The 12128-nt window shown below is 42.2% G+C and overlaps 1 protein-coding gene across 10 annotated transcripts in view; it reads left to right on the top strand.

Moving 5' to 3' along the window:
- LOC148878611 (putative triglyceride lipase) overlaps positions 1 to 12128 on the top strand; it is a 198070-nt gene that overhangs the window by 178091 nt on the left and 7851 nt on the right. For 9 of the 10 annotated variants that reach the window (XM_088957316.1, XM_088957290.1, XM_088957282.1 and 6 more), the window contains one exon: positions 732 to 857. The exons of the other annotated variant lie outside the window; for it this stretch is intronic. In XM_088957316.1, the coding sequence (XP_088813442.1) occupies positions 732 to 857 (126 nt within the window). The remainder of the gene's footprint in view (positions 1 to 731; positions 858 to 12128) is intronic. 10 annotated transcript variants of the gene reach the window in all.

Below are 12128 nucleotides of genomic sequence, written 5' to 3'. Positions count from 1 at the left end.
AGGAGGAGGAGAAGAATAAAGATATGGTCCAAGAGTGCTGACCAGATCAATCCTGGATACGATACCATGTAACTTCTAAGAACAAGTATTAGATGGACAGAAGATAGAAGAGAGGACCAGATGTTGTAGAGGAGAAACAAGAGCCTGCCAAACTTGAGAGAAAGTGATGCTCCCGATCGGTTAGGCCTCTTTTATATTATCTATTAAAATTAGATAAGATTACAGAATTACCCCTTTAAGTAAATAATAATTGACTGACTAATCTGCCCTTAAAAGGGCAGCCCAGTGCATGAGGGTTCTGCCAATGTGGGGTCTGGGGAGGGACAGATGTAATCTACCCTCACTTCAGTAATAACAGTAAACAGACATAAGTACCCCTATCTATAAATAAACTAATGGAGAACAATGAATGAATGAACAAGAAATCATCTAACCATTCTGAACACATAGAAAAGGTTTTATTGTTATGAAACTTGCAATATGGAAAGGATGATTTAAGGCATGGGAACCCTTCTAGGTCTACCACATTATCTTCTCTTTGTGGTCTTACTTTTCCATGTTCTTTCTGCAAAAGTAGCTGTGATTTTTTTTTTTTTCACACTCGATGCTTCTCATTACATTCTTCTCTACTTATGAGGATTCATGTGCTGCTGGAGGTAATTGGAGCAATGGAAGAATGCCAGATGATCCTTTCTGATCCCTGATGTCAATTTCATTTATCATTTATACAGATGAAAGGAGAGAAGGAACTTATTGAAAAGATATTGCAAACAGAGATAAATATTTTCCGTTCAATCAGGGATGGGAGTGCACTTATGCAGCATATGGAGGATTTTTATTACATCACATTGCTAGAGGTATTATTTGACATTTCATCCGAGACATCTCATTGATATTTATAGTTTAGGGGTAACTTTATCTACTTATTCAGTATCTCTTAGGTGTAACAATTGCTGCTTACAAAAATAAGAGACCTTAAGGTCTTTTTTTTTTTTTGTTTAAACTCATATCATTTTTCCTTTCATCCATGATCTGTGGATGCAGACACAAATGTCATGCTTTGGCACTGACATGGAATGGACACAGAAAGTCCCTAAAATCTAGAAATGCGGGCATGGCCCAATAAAATAATGATCAATTTGACATTTATATATGTGCAGTGCTTGTGCACTTAAAATTTTACAAATGGAAACATGGGCAATTACCTAATGATGGTCTTAGCTATCCAGCATCTTGGGAGGGGTAGACCAGATAAAGACCTAACCTTTGGCATTCTCTTGCACAAAGTGGCTGCTCAGACTATAACCAACATCCTTGCACTTGTCAGCCTGAGATTTTAGAATTGCACCAATCACTGGCCCTATATTTAACCAAATTTGAGATAATAATAAGTGTAACCATTGACTACTATGGTTCATGAATTTCCAAAAAACATAGTGTGTTAGAAATTATATATATTCATTATATTATTGGTCAGCAGAGGTATGCTTGTCATTCTCCTTTTATTTCTTTTATTATTTAAGTAAGGTCGTGAATGTAATTTTAGATTTTATTATTTTTCTAATAAACTGGGTGGCAGTTGAGATCAGAATATAGTTCAACCTCTTCTGCTTTCCGCCCTAGTTTCTTCTCCACTCCCTTCTCTTCTTCTCTCTTGTTATTACAGAAACCTGAGTTGTTAGACTGTTATCTTCATTAAATTAATCTGTTTAGAGCCGTTTCGTCATCTTGCCTTGTAGGCAAGGCTCACAAGTGGGAAGATCTTCTACAGTTAGAAAATCCAAAGGACCATCCTTTACCAACCTTGTGATTCGGTCAACACCAATGTGGCCAAGTCGGTAATGCCACAGACACGTGGGATTAACTGTATCACGGACTCTCTTCTTGGGGATTCCATCCGACGTAGTTTCGGTTATGTTAGTTTCTAGAAAAGGATGTAGAACATAGAGACCGTTCTCCAGTTCCCCGTATGCGATGAATCTGTTGTTTCTTTTAATAATAATCATATTACTAAAGAAGACAGAATTACCATCTGCACACAGTTTTGAGAAAGAAATTAAATTTCTCCTTAAATTTTGCACGTAAAGACAGTCTTTCAGTACAATTGTTCTTTCTCTAAAAATTAACTCCACGGTTCCTATGGCCGCGACTACAACAGTTGCAGTAGTCCCCAAGTAGAGTATGACTTCTCCTTCACTCAGCCTTCTGCTTACCTTGAACCCCTGCAGTGAGTTACACGCATGAGTTGAAGCCCCGGAGTCAATACACCAGGACGCAGAAGCTACCAACAAATTGGTTTCTATAACACAAGTTTCGAAGTTACCTTCCTTGGATTCCAGGTAGGCAGGACAATTCCTTTTCCAGTGGCCGGTCTTCTTGCAGAAGTGACAGGCATCTGATGCTTTGTCTTTCTTCTGCTTCTTGCTCTTAGTGGCTTTCTTCTGAGGCTTCTTTGCCTTCCTCTTTCTCTTGCATGTCTTGCCAACTTCAACAAGTATGGCTACAGGCTCATCCTTTCTAATCAGTTCTTCAGCTCTTTGCAACATATTGCTGAGCTCTTGCAAGCTGACATTCAGCTTGTTCATGTTATAGTTCATGATGAACGGATTAGAGGAAGGAGGCAAAGAGTTAAGGATAGCATCTATCTGGGTTGCAAGGTCTAGCCCGGATCCAAGAGCCTCCAGTTCGTTGATGTATCCCATTATCCGAAGACAATGGTCGTGAACTTGTTGACCCTTGGACATTTGTGCGGTCATGAACTGTTTCAAGACATTTTGTCGAGTAGAACGATTCTGCTCTAAATACATTGTCCTGAGACTGTCCAATATGTCTTTGGCAAGTTCGATCTGATCGAACTGCCTCTGTATCGGGTTGTCCAAGGAGGCAATGATGTAACACCGGGCAAGGGAGTTTTTCTCCTCCCATTCTTGATAGTCTCTCCTTTGGGCCTCAGAAGCCCTATCACCCGGACGCTCCGGGGCAGGATTCTTTGCCACTTTGTCCAGCTTTTCAGAAGCTAGGACCAGCATAAGGTTCCTGTACCAGTCAGCATAGTTTGGGCCCTTCAACTTGTTGTCATCAAGTAGTTTTGCAAAAGATCCGTTTTCCATTTTCTGATAAAAGAGCAAACATCAGTCCACAACCTAATTTGATTCATGTTCATTTCATAGATATGGATTTTAATCTACGATCCATTTCCATTTATTCGTCTCTGAGATTTCCCTCCCTTCTCAGTGACAGAGACTACGGATTGTCTCTGGAAATGTGGGAAATCACATAGGGTGCATGGAGCCAACTGTTTCAGCTGCATAACCCCACCACCTTTCTGTGAAGGATCATATCCACTCATCATATGAGTTTTCCCTTTGGCCTCTGTCAGACAAGGTTCAGAGCCATTTTCAGGTAAACCTTTCTGTCCAGTGAGTGCTTACCCATCATATTCGTGAACGCCAAGGTACCGTGAGAGAGTTTCCATTTTCTGGTGAAGCCCCTTCCACATCGGTCTATGACGCCCCTATCATCTTATGAAACACTCAGACAAGCCTAACAACAAATGGATAGCCCATTTTCTGGTGCGTTTCCTCATTACTGAAGGACCCATCCTCATGCTAATGATGGAAGGCTTTTAGAGAGTTCATCATATGAATCTCCCTATCACATGCACTCATATTAGCTGGAGGAAACAAAATTACGCCCTAGTTTGATTTAGGTCAAACCAAAGTGGCTCCCACTGACTTTCATAAAGCCAGATTTCGGTGGGCCTTAAATCGGCTAGGGTTCCGCACGTGACCTCTTGATGAGGTGTGGGGCCCACCATTGAGGGAAGTCATCCAATGACCAAAAGGGACACCATGGCAATGATGTGCATTCAGTCATGGTGTGCGCAAGAGCCACTATCGAATGAGCATGGGCCAAGTACTTATGGCCCATGTACGGAGCACATCACACATCCATACATCTCATGCAGGGATAAATTGATCCAATCAATTAATTATCTGTAAGGCCTGTTGGAAGCCCGTTAAAATTCCATAATATTAACCATTAATATTATCTAGGTGTATGGTCTGAATTAGGGTTACCCAGTTCGGCCCATATAGCTTTATCCTTTAAAATGGGCTTTTGCAGTTTTAACTATTTAAAACTAGGCCTTTACAGGCTGGGCCGAATTAACCATTTAATTAAATATCAATCTTTAGGCCCATTAGTGGGAAATTAGGGCTAACTTTCAGCCTTGATTAAACCCTAGAATTGGTCCAAACAGTTTGAACCAATCGTGGTTCGAATGGGTCTAGGGTTTGATTTTTAATTAAATCCTTAATTCAAGAAAATAATCTGAAATTAAATACTGATAAAAGAAAAACAAGAATCAATCAATCAGGGTTGTTCGCACAATCCATCCTGCAAAACAGAGGTTAGATCACAGAATGCAGTTTGACAAACTACAAATCGCAGATAGCGTTTCTCCCATCTGCGAAATCTCCTTTGCTGCGCCGCCATCTTCGATCCAAAATAAAAATAAATAGAAATCCTATTTCTATTAATAATTACATCAGATCGAATACCAATACATAGAGTCTAGAAAATAAAAAAAAATTATTTACAGACCAAAAATAAATTCAAGAACTGCAAAATCGCAGGTTCCCTGCGCAAACCAAGAATTCGATCTCCTCTTGTACGAATAGCCCATAAATCAAGAAAATCATAAAGAACAATTCTAAATAATAATCAGATTTATTTAAAATTAATTTCAGATTATTTGCCCATTTGTTTTGGGAACAAATTTCCCAAAACCCATATCTGCGCAAATTGGGTAGAACGCCTTCTCCCTAATTGCGCAGGTTCAGATCTGAAACAGAATGGTTCAAAATTTGAACCATGGCTCTGATACCACTGAAGGGATGAGAGATCCATCCTATGGACGCCCAAAGATTGCGGAATAAGGGGCGAATTTCAAAAGTTTTTCTCTCCCTTCAACTGGGAATCACATTCCCTATTTAGAAAATCACATTTTCAAGGACCATTCTTGAACCTTAAACTGAACCAGATCTGAACCAAAAGGAATAGGGAGAATTATACCTGATACGGAGAAGTAATAACTCCCAACGAAGGTGTTCACGCCCAAGGAAGGATCCAAAGACTGCTCCCACTGAAGATGGCGCAGTGCAGAATGGAGCAGAATCAGCAGTGTTCTTCCCCAAGAACTATGTCCTTCGCAAGAATCAGTAGAAAGGTACATGAGCACAGCTTCCTTTCAATCCTTTCTCAAAGAACTGATGTCAAGATCCAATCTTGACTTCTCCCACAACTGGAGATCGAACTGGCAAACAGGGCGTTAAGAACAGGGAGGCAGCAAGAGAGTACTCGCAGGGTGCAGAATTCTCTCTTCTTGATTTCAGCACTAAAGAGGATCTGATGTATGTCTCCTAAAGGCTGCCGCCCCCTCCTTCTTTTTGTTAACTTAAAAGATCAGCTCCTAATCCCATTAGGAGCTGCTTATCCAAATCATATTTGGATCAGCCTTCTCTTCTAGTGATAAGGATAAACCCTTATCTTATCTGCAGATTAGATTAGCTTTCTCCTAATCCCATTAGGAGGTTTCTAGATCTGAATCACATTCAGATCTGGACTCTCTGAGTGGATAGGATTAAGACCCTATCCTATCTGCTAATCCATCTCAGAATTCGCCCTTTTAATTAACTAAATAAATAGCCCAGTTCGAAATGGGCTTTAGGCCCATTAAGCTTATGTGCTCACTTAACCTTCCTAACCGTTGCCCAGTTGGGCTTCCTTGTATGGCGTGGGACCCAAGCATTGATCTACACATCAGCCACATGGGTTCGAACCAACCTTTGTTACAAGGCCTGGTCGAATACACTGTTAAAGACAGTGCACCCCCTGAAACCCATCGAATGGGCTCTATGGGCCCAACACTTACCCTAAGTGGTCCCTAGGCCAAGCCACCTTGTAACACCCAGGGACTGTGGGCAGATGCAAGATTAGCCCATCAGGTATTATCCTCAATGGTCTTACACTTAACCTCTCTGCCCTTAATGATCATACACTGCCCGACAAGAGAGGACCTCTCCCTCGGCTGCAAGGAACAGTGTTGCACAATCCACTTATATGGATCCTGGGAATTAAAACCTTTTGCAAACATTTTAAAAACCATAATATATATACTTTTATATCTCATATAAAATATACTTTGCAAAACAAATCTCAACGGTTGAAATCGGCTGCCGGCAGTCTTGGTTTCCAACAGTGAGAGTGCATCCCCGATCATTACCTTTGTCCGACAAAGGGGCTGATCCTGTCACTATGATCACCCACTCAGATGAATTCTCGGATTGTCCCAACATACCCAGGTTTTGACCCCCGCTAAGGATCTCACTAATTGGTACATCAAAGACAGCCCGATCCAACACCTAGTGCAGTATCATAATCGAGTCTAGGGGTCGGGTGTAACTTTCTAGTTTTGCCCATCAATCTCCAAGGTCCAGGGCAATACTGGAAATCTGGTCCAGTTCAAAGATTCAATTAATCCTACACTGTATGTGCCTAGGGTCTCACCCTGGCAGCTAAGACAGGCCACCCCAACCGACTTGGTGGCACCACAGTGTCAGCCTTGTCAGGATAGGTCTCCCCAGACCGACCCACTGGTTGTGAACATTTAAACTAACACAAGTCTCATTAAGTGTCCAGTTTAAGGGCATTACACAGAAGCATACCAAGGGAACATGAATCAAATATGCACTTTTATTCATTTACAATAAACTCATAAAGTACATCATTCTGATTGAAGCTAAGGGCATACAAAACTGTCTAACAAACTAGGGTTCGGGTAACCTTGGAAGGCAGCGAACATTTTTACCTTGTAAGTTATCAATTCTCTAAGAGAAATACTATCAGAGAAGATAGGTTGGATCTATCTTGAAAGGGCGGCCGAACCATTCTAGGGTTTTCTCCCTTCTATTCTCTAGGTTTTACAGCAAACCCTACTGCTGGGCCGAATTGTTTCAGGGTCTGAAAGTGATCTGCAAATCCTACTGTTGGGCCGAACTGCTTTAGGGTCTGAAAGTGACCTTGTGGCAAACCCTAATAAGCTTGCGGCAAGCCCTAATGTCAGGCTGAACCTTGCAGTTTACCTGGAGCTGTCCTCAAAGTTTGTTTTTCTTTCAGCATTGACCAGCTTTTTGGGTTTCATATTAACCCTACTGCAAGTCTATCTATACGGTACTGATTGGAATATGCAACTGAAATATTTTCTTTTGGGACTGATTAAAAACCCTAACTCTCCCAAGCATATCAGACCTGCTTCTAAGCTGATCTTCAGATTCTTTTGGGGTTTTCGAACTCTCTTAAGGGGTGAGAACTGTACGGCTTGCTGTTGTTGTGTTGCTAGTTGGTTACAGATCATCAGTTATACCTGTTTCATGCACATATACCGTGAATATAGATTGGTTCTATACTGATTTTTTGGTTGTGATTGATACTCCAAGTACTGTTCTTTAGTTGTAGTGACCCTAATTTTGAGACTATTGGTTCTTGACCGAAATGGAGTTTAAAAATCAGGCCGGAGGCAGTTTTGGGAACAGCACTTATGTGGTATGTGGGCATTGTAAGAAACCCAAACACACAAAAGAAACATGTTGGAAGCTACATCATCATTTAGTCCCGGCAATGTTAAATAGCAAGAAGGGTAACGTTCATGTGGCAGTGAATACTAATTCAGCATCCTCGTCTGGCACAAGAGGCACATTCTTAGAGACCTTAGCCGTAGTTTGGGCTGCTCTTATACAGCTGGAAGGGGAAGTTGGGAACTCAGCTCAGCCACCGTAGTCACCATTAGCCCCTGCCACATTTGCTTTCGCACATTCAGGTACTCGAGCCTTAGCCTACCATGCCTCAGCTCCAGGTACCACTGAACCCTGTTGGGTAATAGATTCAGGTGCATCTGACCGTATGACTAGCTTGCCTTCATTGTTTACCACTTATCATTTATCTTCTGGTGGGGATAAAGTATCTATTGCTGATGGCTCTCTTGTCCCCATTTCTGGCAAGGGTGACATCAAGGTATCGGATACCATCTCCTTGTCTTCTGTCTTACATGTCCCTAAGCTTGATACTAACCTTCTTTCAGTCAGTAGTATTACCAAACACATGAACTGCTCAGTAACCTTCCCTGACCGGTGTGTTTTTCAGGACCTGAAGACGAAGTGATTGGGACTGGCCATGAGACGAATGGGATCTATCTGCTCGGGGAGAGTTTTCGTCGAAAAGAGTCAGTGGATAAGAAGTCACTTGTTTCCTAGAGTGTGAGTTCGGTTATGCTTTGGCATAACCGATTGGGTCATTTATCTTTTTGGTCCTTAAAGAGTCTGTTTCCTAATTTGTTTGAGTCTGTTGAGTTGTCCTAGTTGCAATGTGAAAGTTGTGAGTTTGCTAAACATTGTAGACACTCTTACTCATTGAGCAATAAAAGGAGCAATCGTCCTTTTGATCTTGTGCATACGGATGTTTGGGGGCCATATCACATTCCTTCCATGGGTGGGTACAGATATTTTCTGTTATTTGTTGATGACCATACCCAGTTTTCTTGGGTTTATCTTATGTGTTCACGAGATGAGGTTCTCGCCCTGACCCAAAACTTTCACCAAATGATCCTAACCCAGTTTGATGCCAAGATCAAAGTTCTTAGATCTAATAATGCAAAGGAATACTTTGCTAAGTCATTGGCATCTTACTTTCTTAATCATGGGGTTATTCACCAGAGCACTTGCCTTCATACACCTCAGCAGAATGGGGTTGCCGGAAGGAAGAATAGGCACATCTTGGAGGTGGCTAGAAGTATTATGTTTACCTTCAATGTCCCTATTCGCTTTTGGGGTGATGCTATCCTCACCGGCGGTATATCTTATTAATCGGATTCCTTCCCAGGTTCTTGATATGTCATCTCCTTTTTCCCTTCTATACCCAGATGAGGAGTTGTTCATGGTTCCCCTTAAAACATTTGGTTGTACCTGTTTTGTTCAGCTTCTCGGACCCCATCACTCCAAGTTTGAACCAAAAGCCTCCAAATGCATTTTCCTTGGTTATGCACAAACTCAAAAGGGTTATTGCTGCTATGATCTTGTCTCAGGGAAAAGATTTGTTTCCATGGATATCACTTTCTTTGAGGAGACACCCTATTATCCTCGGGTTTCTCCTCAGGGGGAGAGTAGTGAGAGTAGGGGTTTAAGTCCTTTTCCTCAGGGGGAGAGCAGTGAGAGTGGGGGTTTGAGTCCTTGCCTTCAGGGGGAGAGCAGTGAGTGGGGCAGTTCCTTTACCTTATTCCATTGGGTGATGAGAGTTGCAATGGTGAGGGTGGTTAGAGGGATCAGGAGTTGAGGGTCTATCATAGCCGGTGCAGGCAGGTTGATCCCAGTCATCAGCAGTCCAGGCCAGCTCCAATCTCTTATGCGGCTCCAAGTCCAGGTATTACAGTCCCAGGGCCCATAGAGACATCTTCCATTGTTCCCACTTCACCCCCTGCAGATGACCTTGACCTTCCCATTGTCATCCGTAAAGGAAAATGGCATTGCACCACATCTACAGCCCGTTGCATTTCCCAATTTTTATCCTATGATCGCCTATCTCCCTCCTACAGATCCTACCTTACTTCCATTGCTAATGTCCCTATTCCAAGAACAGTGCAAGAAGCCCTATCTGTCCCGGAGTGGAGAGGTGCAATGCAAGTTGAAATGGATGCCCTGTTGAAAAATAATACCTGGGAGCTAGTTGATTTGTCCAAAGGAAAGAAACCAGTTGGATGCAGATGGGTATTTACTGTGAAGCACAATGTGGATGGCTCCATTGAGGAGGTACAAAGCTTGGCTAGTTGCAAAAGGGTTCACCCAGACTTATGGTATAGATTACTTGGAGACATTTGCCCTGGTAGCCAAGATGACCACCATTCAAGTTCTATTATCTCTTGCAGCAAGCCACAATTGGCCTTTGTACCAAATGGACGTTAAAAATGCTTTTTTGAATGAAGACCTACAGGAAGAGGTTTACATGCAGTTGCTTCCTGGTTTCTATGATACAGAGACAGGTAAGAAGGTCTGTCGGCTCAATAAGGCATTGTATGGTTTGAAACAGTCACCTAGAGTTTGGTTCGATAGATTCAGACTAGCCCTTGGGAAGTTCGGTTATGTGCAGGCCCAGCCGGATCACACTATTCATCAAGACGATGGAGTCCTCTCTGACACTACTCGCAGTATATGTTAATGATATTGTGGTGACAGGAAATGACAGCCATGAAATTGAGTCCCTCAAACAGCTCCTTCATCAATAGTTTGAGGTAAAAGATCTTGGTGCACTTCGGTATTTCTTGGGTATTGAGGTTGCTAGATCCAAACAGGGGATCTTTATCTCGCAGAGGAAGTATGTCCTAGATATGCTGGCAGAAACTGGAAAGTTAGGTGTCAAGTCTGCGGATACACCCATTGAACAGAACCACAGGATTAGTGCAGAGAGTGGGGAGCCTCTTGAAGACAAGGTTATGTTCCAGTGATTAGTAGGGAAGCTTTTATATCTCTGCCTCACTCGGCCAGATATTACTTATGTTGTTAGTGTTGTCAGCCAGTACATGCATTCTCCTCGAACCACACATCTTCTTGCGGTAGAAAGAATATTAGCATACTTGAAGAGATGCCCGGGTAGGGGCATGCTGTTCAAGAACAATAACCACATGAAGGTGGAGGTCTATACGGATGCCAACTGGGCTGGGAGTGTTGATGACAAAAGGTCTACCTCCGGATATTGTGCTCTTTTGGGAGGTAATCTTGTCTCTTGGAGAAGTAAGAAACAAAGTGTTGTCTAACGATCCAGTGCTGAAGCAGAATACAGGTCGATGGCTAATGGAGTGGCTGAAATCCTATGGCTGAGATCTCTACTTGAGGAGTTGGGTATAGAGTATGAGAAGCCCCTGATGCTGTATTGTGATAATCAAGCAGCTATTAATATAGCACATAATCCAGTGCAGCATGACAGGACCAAACACATTGAAGTTGACCGCCATTTTGTACGAGAGAGGGTCTCATCTCAAGAAGCATGCCTCCCTTACATCACATCCAGTATGCAACTAGTAGATATCCTCACTAAAGCCGTATCAAGAAAGAAGCTAGAAGCGGATCTATCCAAGTTGGGAATGATGAACATTTACTCCCAACTTGAGGGGGAGTGTAGAGATGTGGGCCCCACATCTGTGGTCCCACTCTATCCGTAGGGTAGAATGTATCTAGTCATAGCTGATGGTCAATCTGTTATTCTGTTATTCTAGTTGTTATTTTCAGTTTTATATTGTTATGTGTTATGATGTAAACACCAAGGGCAGATGTGTCCTTTCATGTAATTAGCATAACATATAAATATTATACTGGCCCAGTCATACAATATAAACAAGAGAGAAATTACAACAGTACCCTTGGTACTAAACAATACAGACGACAACTGTCAACACTCCCCCTCAAGTTGGAGCATAGACATCAATCATGCCCAACTTGTCACAAAGATCATGATGTCTAGAAAGGTTTAAACCCTTTGTAAAGATGTCTGCAAGCTGGTTCTCAGAAGTGACATAGGGAGTACACACTTCGCCTGTGATAACTTTCTCTCTGATAAAATGCTTGTCAACTTTGATGTGTTTTGTTCTATCATGAAGCACCGGATTGGCAGCAATGCTTATAACTACTTTGTTATCACAGAATAGAGTTATAGGTTTGGCCACTGGGAAACCCAATTCACCCAACAAATTCTTTATCCACATACCTTCAGCAACCCCATGGGCCATAGCACGATATTCAGCTTCAGCACTGGATCTAGCCACCACATTTTGCTTTTTACTCCTCCATGTAACAAGGTTCTCTCCTATAAAGGTGCAGTAGCCACTGGTAGACTTTCTGTCACTTTGGGATCCAGCCCAATCTGCATCTGTATAAACTTCAACTTTCAAATGTCCGTGCTTTTGAAATAACAAGCCAGTACCCGGATACTTCTTTAGATATCGGAGGATTCTCTCTGCTGCTTCAAGATGAGAGGACCTAGGAGCATGCATGAACTGACTGAGGACACCAACAGCATATGCAATG

Source organism: Nelumbo lutea, chromosome 1 (assembly GCF_056320005.1).
Source record: "Nelumbo lutea isolate HS-2025 chromosome 1, American lotus-T2T, whole genome shotgun sequence".
Taxonomy (NCBI): Eukaryota; Viridiplantae; Streptophyta; class Magnoliopsida; order Proteales; family Nelumbonaceae; genus Nelumbo; species Nelumbo lutea.
This window is presented reverse-complemented; position numbering and strand designations above follow the sequence as displayed.